At 34.1% G+C, this 23,661-nt stretch overlaps 1 protein-coding gene and 1 pseudogene across 1 annotated transcript; both read right to left on the reverse strand.

The window, feature by feature from the left end:
- Nucleotides 1-585: 585 nt before the first annotated feature.
- Nucleotides 586-20,892, reverse strand: LOC120343127 (protein timeless homolog). The gene is made up of 30 exons (XM_039412244.2): nucleotides 20,770-20,892; nucleotides 19,902-20,055; nucleotides 19,205-19,322; nucleotides 18,731-18,936; nucleotides 18,338-18,452; nucleotides 18,031-18,155; nucleotides 17,500-17,676; nucleotides 16,615-16,788; nucleotides 15,757-15,891; nucleotides 14,931-15,034; nucleotides 14,109-14,253; nucleotides 13,730-13,889; nucleotides 12,479-12,636; nucleotides 12,013-12,110; nucleotides 11,584-11,710; nucleotides 10,733-10,901; nucleotides 10,411-10,601; nucleotides 9,699-9,781; nucleotides 8,905-9,025; nucleotides 8,459-8,535; nucleotides 7,003-7,096; nucleotides 6,322-6,392; nucleotides 5,493-5,582; nucleotides 4,534-4,644; nucleotides 4,009-4,130; nucleotides 3,530-3,645; nucleotides 3,051-3,185; nucleotides 2,282-2,425; nucleotides 1,510-1,644; nucleotides 586-1,136 (listed from the first exon to the last, which is right to left on the reverse strand). The coding sequence occupies exons 1-30, from the start codon at nucleotides 20,849-20,851 to the stop codon at nucleotides 1,046-1,048; spliced, it is 3,828 nt and encodes a 1,275-aa protein (XP_039268178.2). The 5' UTR covers nucleotides 20,852-20,892; the 3' UTR covers nucleotides 586-1,045.
- Nucleotides 20,882-23,618, reverse strand: LOC120343128 (histone-binding protein RBBP4 pseudogene; annotated as a pseudogene).
- Nucleotides 23,619-23,661: the final 43 nt, after the last annotated feature.

The following is a 23,661-nucleotide window of genomic DNA, read 5'->3' on the forward strand; positions in this document are numbered from 1 at the left end:
TAAAGCGTATAATATTGATACGAATAATCCAACCAGACCTTTACAAATGTTCCTGTACCATCAGGCATGGGCTTTTTCTGGCTTATTTTAATTACAGTACAAGTTTTGTTCACTTCATAGTTGGGGGGTGAAGATATTTTCGAACTTTTCAAGAATCACAAAAGACTAATCCGTGCTATGACGCATTGATTTTACGACTTCATAATACAATTGGATTCAAGAGTCTTGCTGCAAACTAAAACAAATGTATTTCTGTAATGATTCGTCGGACCTGATCAAATAGAATATTCACCTTCATTCTTGCCATAGCATCTTTGCGTTACACGCATAAGGCAGTTAGCCTTGCATACCCTTAACTGGTAGTTTATACAATGTGTAAATTTCATGGAATTCTACGAAAAGTAAGTTTCAGATGTCTGCCTCACCCAAAGTCTTATAACACCTGCCCTGAGCCCATTAACAATTAGTACGTTTAATGTGACTTGACAGTTAATCTAGTAACAACTGCCAAACAATTCTGCATATTGAAGCTTTTTTTACCCTTTCAGTATGACACTTCTGCTAAAAACAGATGAAACCAACACGTCATAGTGTGCAATTATTTGCAAAATTGACAAAAACGAAAAAGTAGAATAATAAAAATTTGAAAAAGGCAGTGAGAGCAGACAGACCATTACATTTTCAGCACTGACACCAGGGCCGATAAATCTGTGAAAAATTTGCAATAGATTCCAGGTTAGGATATTTTACTCCGATCCCAGCTCCCTACTATAACAAAATCAAATATTGATAACAAAAACATTGGTATGCGAGCTTTATAAGAATGCTTGGAAAACTTAGAACACTTTTTGGGTTTCTGAAGAATTTTGAACCTTTATTATCAATTATCACCATTGACGGTATGAAATTCGAGCTCGCACATTCACAAACCTGGGAGGCATATATGCAAATACCAATATAAAATTGGAATTTAAAAAATAGCAGATGGAGTCAACATTTCCGTAGCACTGACATGGGTATAACTAACAAAACGGTGTGATGTTGATTAAAATTCATCATCGTCATCTTCTATCACTGATATTCGCTTCCGATTTTTTCGTTGAAACGAAGTTTCCATTTCTTCACTGTTTTTAGCACTGGAACGAAAGCAAAAGTTATTTTCTAGGAAAAGATTGAATAAGGTTTCTATTAACGGGAATTTGGGATGTTTTCACCGAAGTCTGAACTGGATTCTATTTTTCAAACAGCCAGGGTTGAATCTGGATTTCATATGTTCGATGGTGATAATACAAGTCAGCATTTTCTTCAGAAACTCAAAAAGGTCACCGAGGTCAGAGAGCAATATTAACAGTTTAATAAAGGAGGTTCACATAGGCAAATGTTTTCTATTATCAAGTTTGGAGCTGGAGCGAGAGACAAATTTTTCTCAAATCGAAGTCGACAGTCGATTGTAAATATTCCCCGACTCCACAAACATTTTCAAAATAGATGAACATTTGCCAAACATACCTTGAGGTATTATCATTGTTAGGAAGATCCTGATTTTCTTTGTCATCTTCATCACTGTCATCCGACATAACCATTCTTTTACTTTTAGATTGTATGACGTCATTCACATCTTCATCTTCTGGGATTTCAGAGTTGCTGCAATAATTACAAACAATACTATATTGAATACATAATGAAAAAAATTACAATTCAGACCAGAAGCTGTCGGTGCTCAGACAGTGTGCCTCATATACAAAATATTTATATCCAGTGTTAGGGAGGCCCGAGTGATTCACTCAACTAGAGCTGAACTCAAGTTACCACTTATCACAGCCTCATAACAGGTACTCAACTAACTGTCGGTGAAACTTAGATCTAAGATTGACTCAAAACTCAGATAACCTGTGATTCAGCTAGCTCATGGCTCAAATTTTAAGATAGTTACCCAAATGTTTTTTTCGTTCTCATGTCATTAACAAAATACGGTCTGAACTGACAGACAACTTTGTTGCCACATTTCCTAATCACAATGTAGTTATATTACCAATTAACCTTATTTTAACTTCAGAAATCGACATAAATATATATAATATGTAACATAAAATATATATGGTCAAAATAAAGTGTTGAAACAAAATTTGTGTCTTACTTGTCTGTCGAGACATCGGTTAAAATATTCCAGATACATCAATTACCTACTGTCATTTTACACATATTTTTTTAGGACGAAAACTAAATATTTCCAATAAGTTTTATTATAATGAGCCAAATATTGCACCAACACACAATTCACCTCTGCAAAGTATTCATAACCACAGCGTTGGCTGAATCTTGCGAAATAGCATCAGAATCTTCATCACTATCGTCCAGCAGAATTCTCTTACGATTTTTAGATTGTACTAGATCTTTCTCCACATCTTCCGAATCATCAGTGGGTCTAAAATTAAGTGAACATTAGTGCATGATATAGTGCAAGAATATTGGAGTAAGCCAATAATCTCTACCACCTTGTCCGAGGGAGAGATAATTTTAAAACCATAGCATAATATCAATTCATTTCCCAACTATTCACTTCTTATTTGTCTGCATTCAGAACTTGCCAAAAATATTTAAGTATCAATAGAAATTTATCCTAAAAATAATTACAATTGGCGATTTAAAAAGTTCAAATCATTTATGTGCACAAAAACAAGCCCACATGTTACATAGATTTAATATTCATATATTAAACTTTTGATACTCCTGTAGTGTGTGTATCAGGTTGGGGTTAGGCCATAATTTTGTTACGATTTCCTTATTTTAGTTCTATTACGAGTTCGGGGACTGTTTGTGTTAGCCAGGTAAATAAACCCCCTGCCCATAGGTTTTAGTCACTTTACACAACTTGATAGTTATTTTTCAAATGTTCCTTGATCCTCATTACAAAAAGTACGAACGATTCAAGTTTGGAAATCTCTGGAGGTATCAAGTATTTGGCAGTTCAGGTCAAGCAATTGCAGTAAACTTTGAACTCTCAACTCTGTTCCTGATATGCGATGAAAACAACAAAACTAAGACCTGACCTGTTGATTTCATTCCGAGATTTTCCAACTTCATCATCATCCTCGTCGGATGTATTTCTTCGCTTTCGTTTGGATTGTTGAGAAAGTTCCTCATCATCACTTTCTTCCTGAACTCTCTTTAGAACATCTTCAGCACTGAAAAAATGAAAGAACAAATATAAAGAAGACATAAAATAGTGTGACAGTACTATTTCCTAACTAAACATAGAAAAATGGAAAGAAAAACAGAATCAATCAAAACTAAACTTAGTTTCCTATGTAACACTCTTCCGTTGATCGGTTATAGCTTCCTCTACCATAAACTCCGCGCATTTGAAACAAATAAATGGTTAATCATTCCATATCCAACATGGACAGGTAATCGGAAGAGATGCTGTGGTAAGCCGGCTTTTCTCTCTCCCGGGATAAATATGGAAATCCTATTTTACTTCAAATTACAATTGCATATGATACATTTGTAAACAGCAAACCACCAGTACCTTTCAATTCTTTCAGGTGAAGAATCCCTTTTCCTTTTGACAGGTTGAGATAAAATTTGGACAGATTCTTGCAATCCCCCAACTGTTAGATCAGGTGGAATCCTCCAAAACATTTCCTGAATAAAAAAAAAATACACAGGAGATAAGTAAAAAACAACTTCTTCTTGAAGAACTAACAAATATGAAGATTGTGTATTGGTAAGAACTGAGAGCGCACAGTTTGCTGAAAAAATCCGTGTACCAGCAAAACTAAGGTCGAGCAGTAAAAAATATTCCCATGGAGTTAAAAATAAAATGGAATCAGCTGAAAATAACAAAAAAGGTATCTGTCCAGCCTAATGACTTGAAGAACAGAAAATTTGAAACTGATTGATATGTTGCAACAAAACCACACGGCACCATGGCTCCAGGCTCAAGTTCTTTTTATCTTTTAATAGATTCAACAAAATTCAAACAAATTCAACAAAAAAGTATTCAACCTGTCCTGTTGATGGTTTATGAAGTCCGATAAAGCGTAACATTTTTCTGAAAGCAGAATTTTGCATGGCGTCTTCCTGCTCTTCCATGAGTGGCACAAGAGGTACGGCTTGAATTTCTTCATCTGAAAAAAAAAAGAGGGACATATAAAATTGAAATAATTACATGAATGTTCGAGAACCACTGCTCCAGCATGGGTGCAGCAAGCGAGAGGGGAGTAAGGGGGTCATAATCTATCACCTTGACCCAATAACTCTCCCAGCATAACTCCATCTCTGTTTAGAAAATCCTGCCTGCAAACCTGAACATTCTGAATAATGACATTTTAAAAAAAAAATTGTGTTTCAATAAAATAGTTATAGAAGATATGTATTTAGGTTCTTACAAGATAAACAAATAGCCTTTATCATGCACTCAGGCAATCTTGGTTGAACATACATTTCTTTAACTTAGCTTTCAACTTAGTATATTGTATTTGTATAATACTACTTTATACTCAAACTCACACTTAAATCGTATTACATTACCTGGGTTGGCATTACTTCTATCATCAATAGCTTGATTCAGACTAGATTTAACCCAGTCAATTTGTGAAGAAAATCCATCACTTGATGCTTTTCTGATGCATGATTGTAGATCTGAGAATCGAATGCAAAATACTTTTAACATTATATATTTTATAGTAATAAGATGCACACTTCACAATTTAGAAGTAACCTGTAATATATGGAACTTTTAAGATTATGCTTGTTCAGCGAAGCCCAATTTTTTTACTTGTTCAACCATTCTTATGATTGAGATAATTAGTTCATTACCAAAAAGTTAAACCTCAATACAATATTGAATACGGTATATTCCCAATCAGGTCACGTTCGGAAAATTAAACAAATCATTATAAAAGCGTAGAAATGTAATGTTGTAATGTAAAATAATTTTGAGATGAATATTGATCTTCTAGTTTGATTATTGCAGTTTTTAAAGTGAAATGAAGTTTATTCTTATATGGACATCAGATATCAAATTTTCTGAAACAATCTTGTTTCAAATTAGAATTAAAAAAAACAAGACGTTACTTTATCGAATATAATTACTTCAAAAGTATTCAACTATTCATTTAGTTTTGGACATTCCTGAAATCAATTTTCTACAAGTCTCCGACTATTCATGTCAGGTACTGAAATAGTTTGCCAGATATTTGTTTAGATGCACGGACTTGATTTAGGAAAAAGCAGAACATATCGCACTTCATTTTCCTCCTAGGTATTCGAACCTGCGAATCCACAAAGGGTCATTATATGTGCGATGGCAAGTGTATTCCTAACACTTAGCACAATGCAACCAACAGCCTTTGTTTACCAGTTGTTACAGTATAAAATGGTTTTTCAATCAATAAACCTGGCAAACACTGTTCTTATGCTTTACAAGAGATCAATTTTGAATATACAAAAATTAAACTGCAAACAATTCCTGCACAATCTCATCCTACCTATCAGAGCCCAACCATCATCATCATCTGATTCTGAATCATTATTTCGATTGACAGCGTCTTCATTTTCGGAATCATCAGATCCACCAGCTATGAATATGACATGAGGAAAATGGATGAAAATTATATATACCCTGTCAGGTAGTAATCACATGGTGTTTTATAGCATTTCCATTATTTTAAAATGAAAAAGAAATGTTATAATATGTTACTAACTTATTGCACTCATTGATGATCTACATGAAACTAGGAAAGATTCAAAATAATAGGAGATTGTCTGGATGAGTGTCATTTGTTGAGATCATAATTATGTCAATTTTAATCGGACCCAAACAGCGGTGGAGTTCGGGCAGTTCATACGATCCCGTTCTTAGAATGTAGTGATAATCAAGGAACCCTTTCTTGATTTTTGTTTTAGAAATTAAATGACGTCAGCACATGGGTAACATGAACGGCATCTGACGACTATCATTATATTTGAAAAAGTTATGCATTACATTTATGTAAAGCATTTCATGTTAATGTAGCTTACATAATCACATAACTACGTTTTCTAAAATGAGGCAACCTGTTGTTAGTGGGTCTGATGCAAAGGAGAACCTGTTCTTAAAATTTTGAATCCTGGCACTGGACCAAAGTATGTTGGCGTTATTGGTTAAAGATCTCACACTTCTCACCTCAATAAAATGAGTTGGCAATGTCCTTGCAAAAATAGTGGCTCCATAACATTTGCTTGTACAGAGCCTTATACAGTGTGAAAACAACTCATAAAAATTTGGATCAAATTACGAACAACCTAAAAACAGAAATGGAATCCAGAAATACTGACCGTGCATTATGGCATATTCTTTATTTTTACTTGATCCTTCTGCTCTCTTCCTTCGTTTATGAAGTTCTTTCCTTTAAAAAAATATAGAAAACCTTATGTATATGTACAGATGTGAAATATAACTTATATTATAAAGCACTGATTTTTGTAATAAAAGTACTTTATATGTTGAGAGTTAAGAAACGAAAGAAATTGCAACCATTAAATTATAAACTCTAGGTCTGCTAGTTTTCAGTTTAGCCAATCTGGGTGCTGCAGTGGATTTGAAGGAATGACAAGGAAACAAAAAAGCTCAGTAATAGATTTTGCTATGTTTAGAATAGAATACACACGATTACACCAGATATATATTGACAAGACCAGATCCAGGATCCAAATCCAAAAGCTATGGCTCCCAATGAAACATGTGATGATTTACAGAAAATTTTAGACACAAATGTATTTTTGTTTCATGTGATTTGAGGCCAGAATTTCTCATAGAAGGAGCATAAGTAGTTAGTCTCTCTAGCGTTAATACAACTGATAGTAGATTTGCCAGTATTTGAAAAATATTTCCACAACCCTATGTAATCAACTAACATAAAAGTTCGATTAGAAAGAACAAATTTCATATTGTTAGTAGACGATCTCATTTAGTCCTTGGGCACCTCGCATAAACCAATGTGATAAAAAAATAGATACCTGTCTTGTACGAGACCCATAGCAAGAAGTTTCTCAATGACTTTTCCTTTCGATTTTTTGCAAGTCATCATTTGCATTATGTTCCCAAGTCGATCTTAATATTAATTAAAGAAATTGTCCAACTTAAAGATTTAAACATTATCATAGTATTCTACATGATATAATTATATATAAGCATAACATAAGAGAATATTTTTTTCCTTCAAAAATCGATCATGTGCGTATAAGCCTAATGTATGAATCAAGTAGTGCTCTACGAGGTGCGGCTAAAAAGAAACGAGACTGACGTCACAGATTGCGCAACACGATTAACCATCGGTAATCAACACTTTTGCAGTGTGGCGTAATATGTGTTCTATGTTTAACAGCTGTTTTGACACAATATCGCAATTATTTTTGCTTTTCAGGATCCATAAGTGAATGTGATAAATTTCTTGTTGAAAAAAAAATGCTGTGCGAGGTCTGATGGAGTTTTTTGGCGATAGGGGGTTCAATTAAAGAATGACGACTGAGCAAAGAATTAATATCAAATTTTGTGTCAAACTTGGAAAAACGGCGACTCAGACTTTGCAGATGTTGCGTGATGTTACCCAAATGGAGATTCTTTCATGTCCAGAACAAGAGTTTTTGAATGGCACAAGCGATTTGTGGAAGGCAGGGAGGATGTGGAGGATGATCCGAGGTCAGGGAGGCCTTGCACTTCCACTACTGATACCAACATCGAAAAGGTTTGACAGTTGGTTCGCAGTGACCGTCGCTTAACAATTCGCGTCATTACCAACGAAATTGGGATGGACAAAGAAACGGTCCGCACCATTTTGGTTGACACTTTGGGAATGCGAAAGGTGTGTGCCAAAATGATGCCAAAGGCTCTTGAGTTGACTGAGGAGCAGAAAGCTCAACGATTGAATGCATGCCGAGTTGACATGCATTTTTCCAAGTTTGACACCAAATTTAATGTTAATTCTTTACTCAATCGTCATTCTTCAATTGAACCCCCTATCGCCAAAAAACTCAATCAGACCTCGCACAGCATTTTTTTTCAACAAGAAATTTATCACATTCACTTATGGATCCTGAAAAGCAAAAATAATTGCGATATTGTGTCAAAACAGCTGTTAAACAAAGAACACATATTATGCAACACTGCAAAAGTGTTGATTACCGATATTTAATCGTGTTGCGCAATCTGTGACGTCAGTCCCGTTTCTTTTTAGCCGCACCTTGTATATCTGTGTTTAGATAGATTACTTTGGCAGAAAAGGTTCCCATATGAATTGAGATGCATACAATTGAGACAAAGCTTAAGACAAACCACAATTACACAGTACTCAACTATACAAAAATTTCTATACAGGAAGCACCTTGGTTACAGCTTAAAATGAATGATGAAATATAAATGCATAAAGGTGATATAATCGTTATTGTAACTAATGAAATATGAAACCCAAATCACCATCAGAATTTTGGAATTCTTCATAAAGTCTTCTTAATTCCATTTCTTCATCTTCTCTCCATACTGTTGGTCTTGGTCTAACAAACAAATGATACAATACCGGTATGGATTTGCTACATTTAATTAATGATATTTGAAAAGAAAGTTATATAAAATTCAGATAATGGGTGTTGCTATTTTACCTTTGAATTTTGACATTCCTATGTGAAATCATAATTGTTTCCAATTTTACCAAGTAAAATGTTATAAAAGTCAGAATTATGATATGAAATATCTTCGAAAAATTAAATTATAACATACTGAAAAGTGCATATATGGATGGACATCTGTCATCCAATTAATAACCAAGCGAGAAAAGCGAGTATATGCCATAGATTGAATGCACCGCCAAGGTGCATTCCATCTATGGCATATACTTGGCAAAGCTCTCTAAAATCTCTATTTACCCTTTCTTTCTTTTTAATTCTGCGGCATCATTGGCAATACCAAGATTTAATAATTGAGAGACGACCTGACGCCTTGTACGAGATTCATCTGTTATTCTTGCAAGAATGCAGTCAACAACATCTGAAAATAAATAAACAATTTTGACAGTCATATGTTCCTCAGTCCTAGTTAGTTACAGACCTAAGGTTTGAGCCCTCACTAGACAATTAAACACAAAAATCATGATAAAATGTGTACAATGCTATTAAACCATTTTCAAATCTCAGCACTCGGCCCATTAAATATAACTATTTTTTTGTACAATATCATATTTGCTACACCAATTTTATCTACCGGTACTTGAATCTCTCAATATTTAGAGTTATTGGCAACGAAACAATGTGCCTATAGCACAATACCACTGTACTGGGAGGGTTTGAAAACTACTGCAGTACAGAGTCTTGTTGTATAGAGCAGGGATACTTATCTCTCAGAATTAAATAAGAACAACAATTAAATGGACATTCTGATGTCACTGTTGCAGTTGTGAATAAAATATATTACTCCATAGTATATCGTCTTTTGGGCATGTACAGCATTCCCCCTTTTTGAAACGCAAAACAATCCCTCCGTGAACACTAGTGGAGGGCAATTTTTAGCATGCTGTTGAGTTGGATCAAAATCGATCAATCAACTACTCCAACTGTGATGATCGACTGGTCGATCGCGACCGACGTTGTCGGCCACTCCTGGTATAGAGTAAAAGTAGTAACAGAAACAAGTACATGTTTCCAAACATTCACGAACTGCTAACCTAATTCTCCATCTTTAAATTCATCATATAAATTAGCAAGTTCTTCTTTTTCTGCTTCACTCCATACAACTGGCTTTTTAGATCTGGAAGAAAAAGGTTCAAAACATTGTATTTTCATGGCAGAAAATAAAAATGAATTCGACAAACTGAAATGGCAAAAGACTATGCTAAAAGGAAACTTTGAAACAAGTTTACATACAACCAGAATAGATTGATAGGAACAAGAATAGGAATTCCATATTTATCTCAGGGGAGAAAATTTCTCCTAATCCAATTTGCTGATAGCCAGTCAGTCATTCGCAAGGAAATCTGCCAGAATGTAATATTTAATAACTTGGTGTCTTCAAAATACTAATCATAGGTAATTGAAATTCAATATGGAAAATCTTTAGTTTGAATCAAGTCACTTCTTTAGTACCAAAATTACCGTATTTCACGAACCATGAGGTGAACTTGAAATAATTTTTTTTCCTCAAAAATCGATTGTGCGCCTGATGCATATGGATAAGGTAGTTATTTGGGCTTTATTGCATACATTCAAAACCCGTACCAATACCCGTTGTGTCTTATAGCCTGATGCCTACTATGCATGCATAAAAACCGAGATATTTATCGACAGTTCACCCTATAACCCTCATAGTCCGAAAAATTCGATAGGTAATTCTATTAGCTACGACATCAGTGTGAAATACTTTTATATATCCATTCTTACCCTGATGCATTAGAAAAAGATCCGTATCCTTCTACTAATTCATAGACATGGGCATTTGTTTGTTTCCAGAATAAAATTTCAGCAAATAGTTTATCATTTTTAGGAAGAACTTCAAAAAACTTCTGAACGATAAATTTTGCAAATTGGTCCAGTTCTCGCATTGTGGGATCCAGTAATGCACATTTGAAAATCTGAATTAAGATGAAAAAATAGTTATATTGGGTTAAAAAATGGTGAACGTAGATTTAAAATATACAAAAAAACTTTTTTATGACCGGATTAAAATACAATAGGTCAATAGGAATTATTCGAATGCGCTTACCTTTTGAAAACATCTAAATACAGAAGCTTGAAATAACAACCCATACATTTTTAAATCGTAACATACTCGATGAAGTAATTTGACGATACAATGATTGGTATGTTGTGAATTTGTTTTGAATTTTGCCAATAATATCACATATGGTTGAACAACCTTGTAGTCTGAAAATCTAAAAGGAAAAAATGCACAAAATGGATAAAGTATGAAAGCATATATCAAAACTAACTTCAACACATATTAGGAATCGATATATATTTTTATTCTGCATAATCATATTCTTTTTGCTCCAACCAAGGCACTACACAAGCTAGCTGCTGCTATGCCAGGGCTTATTAAACCAGGGGCTCCGAACTGCAGGCCCAGACCCCCACTGGATTGTGAAATGGCTCAATGGGGGGTCGCGGTAAAATCTTTTTCGAAACTTATGTTAAACAAAATATAGATCAATTTTGAAAGATTTGGCACCAGCCAAAGATTTGAAACCCATCATCAAAGAAATAGAGCCAGGATTCTATCCTTTGTGCGAGAATTTGCAAGTACATCGGCCTTATAAAATATAACAAATTTTTGCTGTAATATAAAATTTTACTTTATTTTTTGATTTTAGTTCCTGAGAGTTGCGAAAAAAATTTGGCCGTACCAAGTGGGTCATGATGAAAAAATTCGAATAACACTGCACTAGACAACACTATAAGTAATATTCCTAATTTCAGAAAACTGAATATAATACGCAAGTTGGAGAGTACAAAATGGATACACACAATGAGAGTTGCAATTGAGAGCACAAAATGGACACACAAAGTTAAAATTCAGAAAATCAATAACTGGAAAGTAATCAATTAAAAATCTACTTTTTAAGATAATCATTCAGGTTAAATTCAACTTCTCTGCTTGTCGTTTGAATGGATTCTTCTTCTTCCTCTTCCTCATCCTGTTCTTCTTCCTGATTTTCTGATTCTTGATTATCCGTAGCAAGACCTGAACATTGCAATCAAATATGGATTACACACTATTGCTATAGAGCAGACGGTAGATTGGGTCTTTTGTGAATTTGTGCTATTCTGTAACCATGATTTTTCTAAATTTCTTGCAGAAACTCGAAAAGCAATTACCGGTAGTTCACCGGTACTGTAGTAAAGCATATGCCAATATTTTTGTTATCAAAATTTTCTTCAACCTGAAGTCGGGAGCAACCAGGTGTCAGGTTTAAAATTTTCCGCCAACTCAACGGTTCTGCTTATAATAACTTGTTATTTTCACAAAAGTAATACAAGTCCTACCTGTCATATCAGCCAAACAAATCTCCTTTAGAGTCGAAACATCGTCTTCCCAAGTTGATACAGAAGTTCCAAATATGTCAATTTCTGGCCATAGTTCTCTGAAAGTAACAAACTGTTGAAGTTACATAATTAACAGTAAAATTCACTGTAATATTTGTCCATAACCACATGTGCATCAACAACTGACACAGAAACCATAGCATCAAAATTGTATATGCCAGACGATAACAGTGGAATTGGAAACATTCACATAATATGGAACACTTAACCGAAAAACCTTGCGGACGGACTCCAATGGTTGAATGTGAAATTGCATTCACATATAGAAGGACTGACACAAAACCATGGATAGAAATTTTGTGTGATGAATCCCAATCGCAGAATGCAATATTTAACACAAAATAATACAGAAGGTTCAAACACACTGAGTTAGAACGTAACAAAAAAAATCATCACTTAAACTTACCTTGCTTGTTTCAATATCACGACTGCTTCTGGTATTGTTCTTGAATGAAGTTTGTTTTGAATTTTTACGAGCGCTTTCTGTTGTTGTTCCTCCTCTGGAACATCAGAAGTTGGATCAAACAGATCAGAAACAGGGCCTGCTTCTGGTAAATCACCATTCTGCAATGGAAAAAATACTTTAAATCAAGACAATTCAGCAACTAGAGTAAAAATGAATGTTTTTATAAAGAATCTTGCTCAACCACATATAGTAATGTATAATGAATGATATACATACACGATTTGCCCGTATGGGCATTTATATTAGTACGAGTAAGCTCGGTAGTTACCATTCGTTATAAGTTTCCCAGAAAAGTAGTCCTTGCAGAAATTTTGATGCTCATTTTGAGAGTATTTTCGCGAGTTGGCGCTTACAAACTGGTTCATTATCCAGAACTACTACTTTTTTTAAACAACATTCAAACATGTGCCGCTTACAGGTTTAGTTTTTTAAATTTTCGCTTAATTTTCGAATATTGCAACTAGACTAAAGCTTCTCAGAGGAAGAAACATTTGATTCACATTTAATTTTTGGAAACACACCTAAAAACTGACAAATAACACACAAAACCACTAAAACGAGTCATTATTTACACCCATGCTTTCAATTCTATCTATGCGAAAGTGTCTGAGCACTGAGCAGTCACATAAATTTTAATTGTTGCACTATTTTCAACTGATTGGTCATTGCTACAGAAATACTTAATCAAAATCGATGCTCAGGTAACATCTACAAGATGCAAGCTGTAGAAAGAACTAAACTAATCTTTATCCTCAATTGAACTATAATACATACATAGTCTAATCTTGAAAATGTTTCATTGTTTTATTAGATGTCTACTCTGTGATATTTCCTCAATTGAAGTGATCTTTGTTTTTGGTTGATTTTTTCATTTTCAAATTGGGGATATTTTTAACAAGTTTACGTTAAAGTGTATTTCTTCATCAACTTATGTATTTACAATTAAGATCATTCTCAATCATTCTGCAAATCCTGCTCAAATTTCTATGATTTTAGAACAGTTTGTGTAAATTTCCCTGTAAAACATGGCCCAATTCAGAAAAAATATACCAGGGCCTATTCAGTATTCTTCAGAATGTATTCAAAATAGTGAATTCTGGGCATCACTGAATGTAATTATTTTCCAATATTCAATCTGTTTTAGACATCCCTCGGAGATGACAAAAAATTTTGAATGTATGATAACGTTACCTGCAAGGTTGTTTTTACGTCTTCTTCAATTTCACTCCACCTGATTGTTTTTTCTTCGTCAGTCAAAGTATTAGAATCTGAAGCTGCTGTAGTTGTAGATCTCTTTTTCTTTTTTATTTTCCTTTTAACTTTTTTCTTCTGCACTACAATATTGCTGCCTCTGCATTGTCAAATAGAAACAACTTAGAATTACTGATAGGCTGCTAAGAATTCAGTCGATATTAACATGGAATTTCAAGGTTCAAGGGCCACAAATCATAAAAGTTTGAGAACCCCTGGAGTAGACCTTCTGGGTATTTATTCAAATTTATATTAACTTGTTAATATTTCCACAATTAACTTTTTTAAAATAATAGTTTTTAAAATGGAGATCACTTACTTGCAATAGTTTTCGAATAATCTTATAAACAGATGAGTTGTTTGTATCAAGTCATCAAGAAATCCGTGTGTTAGTTTAGATTCATCATATTTACGAAGCAATGTCAAAAAAACTTCACGATATTCTGGTGTGTAGAAGATATTATCTGAATGGAAGAAAACATTTGATGGTAATTGCTCAATTTTAGCAGAATAAAAATATTTAGTATGGATATTTGAATTTGAAGGTTTAATCAAGAGTAACCATAGTTTTGTCGAATATTTTCCGATTTTTATTAATAAAAAAATCAATTCAATTTGGAGTTCCTCAATACTAAACTATTCTGAATTGCCTTCACGAAGAAGGTTAAAGACTTCAGCATTTCTTCAATTTTGGACACAAAATGTACATAATGAATCGCTGAATTCTTGTTGTTGTTGGGTGACCGTTATTGCTGAGAATGAATCACCTTTTCTACCAATAATTGGGCATTAGATCTTTAATTTGCTTTATTTTAAAGCTGTTCTGGACCGATAGAAGGATATTAATTGTTTCAAAATTCCTATCAGACCTAATATTTTCCCAAAATTTTGCTGTTAATATAGATTAAATAGAACACAAAATTTATCCCTTCACAGTTCACACCCAATCGCCTACGTCACACTTGTCCGCTTTTCTTTTCAGCAAACTCAGTGTTCTGGACCTTAGAGGCTATGTTCACAAATTCAAGCTTTGTTCGCATGCAATTTGGAATATGAAAAATTTAAAATTGATTGGATATTTGAACTGCAGATATCTGCAATTTACAGGCTTTAAACAGCAAACAAAACAAAGTCTGCTCACTCAATAGCACTTTGGCACTCTCTGCAACAGTTTCATTCTTCGATGATTGCATTGTTTGTACAGTAAGGAGAAATTCTTTGTAACCTTGCAATGCTAGATGCATCCTGCAAATCGATAAACATACTGATATAAAAAATGAATGAAAATAAATAAAGAAATAGCACTTGTGTTTTTAAAGTTGTAACATAAGAAAGCTAACCTTATACATATGAGTTACTCAGATTATAGCTATCTGACAGGTACAGTCATGTAACTTCAAATTCCAGAATATTATTTATCCTAATTTTGAACTGCTCTATCTTTATTAAATTCTAGAATAAGTGCGCTAGGAATCCTAGGATCCTTTATATCTGCTTATAGTAGAGGAAACCATACTTCGCAACGCATTTGCTTTCTATCATACAAATTATAGAACATTGAAAATAAAATTTAGATTTTATTAACATCGAATTATGCCCTGAAAGCCTTCTAAAATGTAACAATCACAGTTTGTGAACCATTAGCCTATTTGAGAGTCAGTTCAATATAAGCGTTGGAGCAAATATAAAAGAATATTACATTCATGGATTACATTCACATTTTGAATGTAATTTTGAAATATTCGGTTTTGACCATCCCTGATTACATTCCAAACTGACAGCATTGCTTCGGGGCCAGAGGGTCACAAATACCTTCACCACATTATAGCTCCACTAAGTGTGTCATAATTTTTTACAATTTTTTGAAGCGGCACAAGCTGCCAAGCAGTTGGATTTAGCAAGCCTTGTTTCCAACAATGATGCATGAACAATGTAAAATATTTGTATTTTGGAAATCAAATCTATACCTTCTTCCCCAAGTCTTAGATTCCTGCTTATCAGTCATCATTAGTTCCATGCAGTTGACAATACTGATATCGATGAAATGAAGAGTAGGAAGTTGCATTGTTTCAGACACAAGATCAATATGAAATTCATGTTTTCTAAGAGAAATAATCTCTATATTACGAAATCATAAAAAACGAAATTTCTTCAATAGTAATTAATTTAGAGTTTTTAATATTTAATATTTTTGATATAACAGATTTGAAAATAATCTTAAAGCAGCAATTCACCAAATTTTCATAATAATGCTGTCAATTCATCATTAGATATCAATGGCAATCCTGTCCAAACAACCTAATAATAATATGAAATTTTTCAGAATATTCGGTACTCACGGCGCCCAAATATTCAACCACATTTGTCACATAGGATAGGATTTTCATAATTATACCAGGGAGAGGGAAGATGACCTAATTGTATGGCAAACGACAATCTCCCATCCTGCTACCAGTCTATGTCGAATAATTAGTCAACCAGTTATTCCAGATATATGGACTTGATGATGAAGCAAGCCGTAATTGACCAGCAGTTACATGGACCATTCTCTGACAGAGAGGGGTTCAGAAATTCCGTCACTCATAATTATCCTCCACAAGTTTTGAACATGCAAGCCCACACAGGGTAATCAGAGGTGCATGGCAAGCGTATTCCTACTGCTTAGCACGATGCGAGAGAATCGAAAATTTGTGTATTTAATTGTATTGTTCATGATTCCAATAGCCTCCTATAGTAAGTTGGTTTTTCTGACACTTTCTAAATAGGATTTTGGCCAAAGAAGATGAAAAAACACGGTAATTTTACACCTTACTACAAGACCAAACCTGTTAAATTCCATTATGAAGCTCATAATACTGAAATAATAAGTTTCATCGTGTTCATCAGAATTCTCTCTGCTTAATTTATCCTTCACATTGAACATCAAATGATTATAACCATTATTCAGAAGTCCGATGCAAAATTCTTTTAATATTTTTCTGACTTCTAAAGTTGATCGCCTTGGAAATAACATTATTGGTATTGGTTACACTGAAGATTGAAATGCAAAGGTATATGCCAGGGTGGTCCAAACCCAGGCCCGCGGGCCACATGTGGCCGGCCGCTTCATTTTCTGTGGCCCGCGTCACATTCGGAGTATAATCAAAAAATCGCATCGTGTTATTTCGTAATAAAATTAATCAGAAAAATCTTTTGACATATTGTTACATCTCTAATGTCACTGAATTGACTACAGTGTTATGGCTAGCGGAGGCAACTAGCGTAGTTGAATGATGTGCTTGGCAGTCTAAATTATTATCTGGCTTTCCATCTTTTTGGACTGGAATATATGCTAACAATACAGGCGTCATTGGAAACTTGAAATCGAATGCGGATTCTTTTAGTCTTGGATGGTTATGTCTGATAACTATGTGTTTGCACAATAAAGTGTTTGTTTTGTATTGCACTGTTTACCTATTCTTGGCATTATTGTGGCCCGCGGAGCCCACAACTTTGGACCACCCTGGTATATGCTTTCCAAAAATGCAGTTTATTTTAGGATAAAATGGTTTATCTTTACCATAAATTAAAATTTTGTAAGTGGGGGAAAAGTGGAATAATTGGTTTAGAGGTATAAATTGGCAACTACCGAATTTAGATCCCTAGTCAAATTTCAAAAGTAATTTTACACTTTGTGTAAAAACCTCAACTACTATACACAATACACACACCTCTTAACATTCCCATCAATCAATGGTCTCCTATGTTTTGCTTTACGAAGTTTATTTTTTCCTTCATCGTAAGTAAGGTTAGAGCACTTCTGTAGAGATTTGTGAATAACAAGTTCATTATTATCTGCCAAAGCCGATTTTCCTTTAGCAACATAGGTCCCACCAAACCTCGAATGCCTAAAAATAAATAACAAGTTAGTATAGGCTAGGACATATTTCCTCAAACTGGGCCCTCGATTCCACAATGGAGCCACGGAGCGGTTCTCTTATAGTAAATTTACGGTAATTCTTTAGCTGTGAAGCATTTTTTTTTTCAATAGTGCTCCATTCTGAATTGTTAGTAAATTTAAAGGTAGAAGACAAAAATAAAGGTATTTGATTCAAAGAAACATAAGTATCATAGTTTTATAGACAACAAATCCAGAAATGTTTGGCACAATTTTTTCCTGATTCATTTTTTTCGAGAAAAATCATGGTATGTATAATCATATGTTAAATCATGTAAAAAATAAGATGCTTAAAAATTCCAACCTTGAACTTTGCTGCAATTTTCTCATCTGTCTCCTTTTTTCTTCTTGTAATCTTAATTGTTTTAACTCATCTCCCTGTCTCTCACGTTCTTGAGCATTATTCATTCCAATCAGAGCATCTACATTCTAAAATTGTTGTAATAAACCGATTTAGTGGGGCAATGGCCTAGATTCTAGGCCATTGCCCCACTCTAGGCCCTAGAAGCTATAGGTCTTGAACTTTGTGATGGCACCGCAGGTAAAAGACAATATTCCAATATTACAAATTATGTTAATGTCTAGATCCAATAAATACGATGATTGCTTACCTGTTCTTTGAGCAGTAGTGAAATAATCTCAGCAACATGTAAACACCATTGTTGTTCTGTTGTTGAACTGGCCAAGTATAAGACCATTGAATCAATCCCAGATGTATGTAATGCTCTGAAAATAACTTTTGATAATAAATTTATAAAAAAAAATAAGAAAAATGAATCAGCCAACATCTTTGAGATATTAATTAAAAGGTGGTAAAACATTTCAAGTACATCGGTCGCATTAAAGGTACTCTCAATTTTTCAGTTTTTTTTAAATTGCCACTGTATTATTGAATTCTACTTTCATTTTTATTTTAGTTCATGGAGAACTTTTGTGCGAGAATATGCAAGCACATCGGTTGCATTAAAGTTACTCCCAAGAAGCATTATTTACTGTATTCATACATTACAAGTCTATCATGTGTAGACATATTGTCAGCAGTCTGATTGTCATCTTCAGTGGTTGGAGGAACATGCAGCAAATTGCGACATAATACAAGAATACGTTCAACAGTGATTGAATCATCCGGTGATCTGTCCTCCCAATCTTTTTCAAGAATATCGTAAACTTTTTGTGCCAGCACTTTCCATGTTTCGTCATTTGAAAAATTCTTATGCATAAATACATTTAGAATAAGACTTCACAAAAGATGTGAATTTTTTATCTAATATGCATAGAAACATGTTTTCATCATTCAAATAGAAAATTGTCATAAATAAGTCTTAAAATGGACTAATTGGACTAATCAAACTAATTTAATCCCTTGAAAATTGATAAATATGATAATTTGCTGCCCCAATCCAGTAGAAACACCTAAAGCCCAAAATTATTAGACATTCTTTATTCAGCTTCTGGAATAACATCTCACGAGTACCCACCTCTTTATATTCCTGACTGTGAGAGAGAATATCCAGATAATTGTGATATTGATCAATTTCTGTTGGAATTTTGTTACCATAACACAACAGAGCTGGTTGAGTAAGATTCACCAACAGCCTATAATAAGAGAATTTCTAACGAAGTAAAAGCAAAAAGTGAAAACTATAACTAAGAAACGTTGTAAAAATCAAAAAAGTTCCAGGAAATAAATCAAGGCAGTGGAGTAATCTGACATATTTTCTTTAACGCAAACTTATATTTTCGAGCACCCCGAAGTTGGGAGGTTGAATTCCTTGGTGTTTGCCAAAATAACAGACTCTTCATGGTGATGATCAGAGTAAATATATTTTTACAGGAACTCGAAAATAAAAATTTTTGATCAAAGCATTTCTAACAGCCATAAAAAAGTTTGCATACCCAAAAGCTTTCATTATCAAATTTTATTTCCATGGGATTTCAGATCTTCAGTTGAAATTATCAAGAAATAGGAGTGGGGAGCTAGAGTCTTGAGTCCATTTTTTTATGCAACTATGGAACTGGAGTTGATTGTAAATTTACCCCGATTCCACAATTCTGATTTGCATTGGACAACACAGAAAAATTTGAGATTTTAAGTCGAAAATCAGTCAGAATTAAATTTTGAAAATAAATCTGTAAATCATTAAAGCATCCCTTATTAGTAGTTAAAAGCTTTACCTTAGTACAGCAGCACATAATGCATCATCATCTGGGTATTGACGTAGAATAGGAAGAAGGTCATTTCGCACAATGTGCCCTGCTCCGAGTTGTATGCGAATTTCATGATTATTGTCCTCCGAATGTAGAAATCTTATGAGACATTTCACAGTGTCTGCAATGGAATGATACTATGAACATCCCAAACAAAAATTGTTCGCTATTAAAACAAATACCCATTTACTGTTGACTATTGTCCTCACTGTTTGCACCAATTGTACCACTTGCAGTACATTTATAACACTTGCACCACCATGCACCACTTAATTGGACACTATCAGCACAGTATCATTTGCTCCACTTGTAACAATTTTACCACATGTTCCACATGCACCAAACATACCACTCAAACCATATGTCCCACAGTATCATTTGCACCACTAGAATCACTCGTCAAATGCCTACACTACGAGAGGTCTTAAAATGATGCCTGACATCTTAGTTTACTAATTGAATAAAAGCATATCAAGTGTATTTCCAGAAAAATATTATTAAAACATGATCATGCCTAAAGTATGAATATGATCACCGGTAATAATTTTTCTGAGGATGATTAACCTTAGAAATTGTAACAAACTAGCAATATGGGGGATATTTCACTCCCAATTAGTCTGACATTTTTAGGCCAATTTCCATACAGGCAGCACTAACATCCCGTGACATGTAATGGCATACTACACATTTTCCTAACACTATTAAAGAAATAAAACACAAGCTCAGCTCAAATATGAGGATTATATATATTTGTTATTTAATGATTGCAATATATAGGGATTTTGTAACCATTTTCAGCATAATTGAAAAACACAGTACAGGTAACCACACCTACCTATGCAGTCAGGTTCTTTGAAATATCTGTCATCTTCAAGGTAACCCAGAGCATTACAAGTGGCAAGAAGATCACTATCCATTATATCTGTGCATTACCTATACACTACCAACTATGCGAGACACAAAATACAATCAATAGAAACAATCCCATGATATTATAAAGACAGTATTGTAAAAGAATGCCAAACCAACAAAATCTGGCCGCAATATCATAACATCGCTTGGTAGATAGTAAACAAATAGGCATGTGAAATATGATAGTCCGTCAGCTAAAGAATTACTAAGATAAAACAAAAACTTGCTAATGTAACACAGATATACAGGGTGTTCAATAAGTCCTGTTACAATATCCAAAAAAAATAGTTCTCAATATTGTTGTAAAAAGGATTGTTTCATTTTAAAAAGTTTTTTTCATTTCATTGAATATACCTTTATTATTCGCCTACTAGTTGAACTTATACAGGACTTAATGAATACCCTGTATTTCAATAACCAATAATCAGTTGTCTCAACAATTCGAGCTGTTCCGAACTTTTTTACCTCTGATAGCAGCACAACCCGTGGACTAATATTGAAGGACAACATTTGTTGTTTTATCCTATTGTTGGACGAAATTACAACATTTAGTTGTTCAAATTTCATTAACCACTCCCAGTTTACAGGTATAGTACAAGAGCAGTAAAACTTGTATGATCTTCAAATGAACATTTTTAACAACTTAACTCAAATAATTAATTTTTATAAATGAAGGAACATTTTTATATCATATCTTTTTTAACCCTTTGCATTGCCCAATAACAAACTATCCAAAATACCATTATCCAGTGCTTTTTGGTATACTGTAAATTCAGTTGTTTTCTAATTGGTACAAGATTGCAGTAATCATGGGGAAAATTTTTAAACCCCAATTTTTGAGCCCATTTTAAAAATATGATGAAAACTTAAAAAATAGAAGCAATTCCAGGAAAATATATTGAACTACTGTGTTCATTTTGCCCACATTAAATATCGCACAGATAATATTCAAATATTGCCTAAAATAGGCGTGACCATGGGTAAAGGAAATGACCTGTACATCACAGAACAATAATAAAAAACAGGAATACTCAAGAGTATAAAATAAGTGTCACTACGCTACCGAATCAAACAAATGTATTAGTAAATGGAACATCACATTTTTAGAAAAGTTTGGTATGTTTGATTGATAATTCTGATCTTTGGACTACATACTTGACTTCAAAAATATCAACAAAATTTGAAAATAACAAGAAAAAGTATGCTCGCGCGTCACCTCACACTCCTTATAAAATTGCAGCAAGCGGCAGTCTACCTCAATGTGAAAATTTGGGAAGAGTTTAAATAACAGCAGTCGACATAAGATTGATAGCCATGTTGAAATATCCCTACAAGAGTGACTGTAAAAAGCTCACTATCATTAGCCACTGTATTAAAGTTGATATTTCACGCTCATCCATCAAAGCTGAAATATTTTAGGTCAAAGTCATGTTGTGTAACGTAACATTATAGTTTCAAGATTCAACTTGACTGAGTTCAACACCAGCTGATCCGTTCTCTTGATCTTCATTGTAAATGTTTTCAGCCATCTGCCACACTTGCATAATGTTATCTTCTGACACTGAACAAATTGTCCAAGGTTCATTTGGATTCCAAGAGAAGTCTGATATTTTAGAAGTATGTCCGCCGTGAACAAAAAGCAATTCAGGTGGTCCGTCCTCTGCATCTTCATTCGATTGTTCTTCTCCAATTTTACTGAGATCCCAAACGTTCAATCGTCTGTCTGTTCCACTCGACGCAAGTATCGTTTCGGTATGAGGTGACCATTGAACTTGGAATATTTCATCCTTGTGACTGTCAAATGAGTGCAACTTGAGTTTTAGATTTCGCAAATCCCATAGTGCGACGGTTTTATCAGCTGATCCAGTTGCTAAGATGAACTCACTATATGGGTTAAATGAAAGACAGTTGACTTCAGCTGCATGAGCGCTGACAGTGTGACTTGGTTTATCAGAACTAGTAGATCTTGTGTCCCAAATCATCAAACTTTGATCATCAGCGACGGAACCAAACAAACTTTCATGCAATAAATGCCATGCTACATCTTCAACTACAGCAGAATGGCCTCTGAAGATCCTCTTAGCATCAAGGGTCTTTTTATCTTTAGGTGCAGAATTGACGTCCCAAAGGCAAACTGTGTGATCATCTGATGCACTTAGCAAATGACCAGCAACTTGGTTATTCCATGACAAACCATAACCCTCTTTCAAATGCCCTTTTAAGCGAAGATCAGGGCAGCTTTCACCATTAGGATTTGGCTTGCTGGGGTGCTTGGTATAGTCAAAAATGAGGACATCACAGGAGGGAGTTTTTGTTGCAATTACACAAGGATTTTGTGGCATGTGCCTTGCTCTATTGACTTCTCCTTCATGATTGATTTTAATCTCAATTTCAATTTTTCCAGCAACAGATCCAAATCCACCGAATTCACCCCTTTCACCATCATAGTTTGAGGTATCAAAATGCCCATCGTCTGTAGGAAGTTGTACACTACCAATAATCAGATGATTCTGTTCATCAGTAGTATGAGTACCAAGAATAACACGATGTACAGTGTATTCTTTATTCTCAGGTCTGGTGACATCAGGCAACCATTGAACTGTGAGACTCGGCCATTCTAAGGCATGAGTCATTACAAGGTCATACAAAAAAGGAGTGTTTTTCTTCCATATTTTATATTCTTCATTTATCACTCTCTCTTCCAATGCTTCATCACCACCTATGGCGGCTGAGCTAGAGGCACTTTGTGTTTGAGCCATAATTTTGAATATGCTATAGCAAACGATATGCTTACTTAATAAAACTATAATACCGC

The sequence above is a fragment of the Styela clava genome, chromosome 3 (genome assembly GCF_964204865.1).
Source record: "Styela clava chromosome 3, kaStyClav1.hap1.2, whole genome shotgun sequence".
Classification (NCBI taxonomy): Eukaryota; Metazoa; Chordata; class Ascidiacea; order Stolidobranchia; family Styelidae; genus Styela; species Styela clava.

Coding starts and splice junctions, on each gene's coding strand:
- LOC120343127 (XM_039412244.2), bottom strand. CDS start 20,851: ATGGATAGTGATCTTCTTGCCACTTGTAATGCTCTGGGTTACCTTGAA. Junction 20,056..20,769: donor CAAAGAACCTGACTGCATAG/GTAGGTGTGGTT, acceptor ATTCCATTGCAG/ACACTGTGAAATGTCTCATA. Junction 16,789..17,499: donor ATTGATGGGAATGTTAAGAG/GTGTGTGTATTG, acceptor GTTATTTCCAAG/GCGATCAACTTTAGAAGTCA.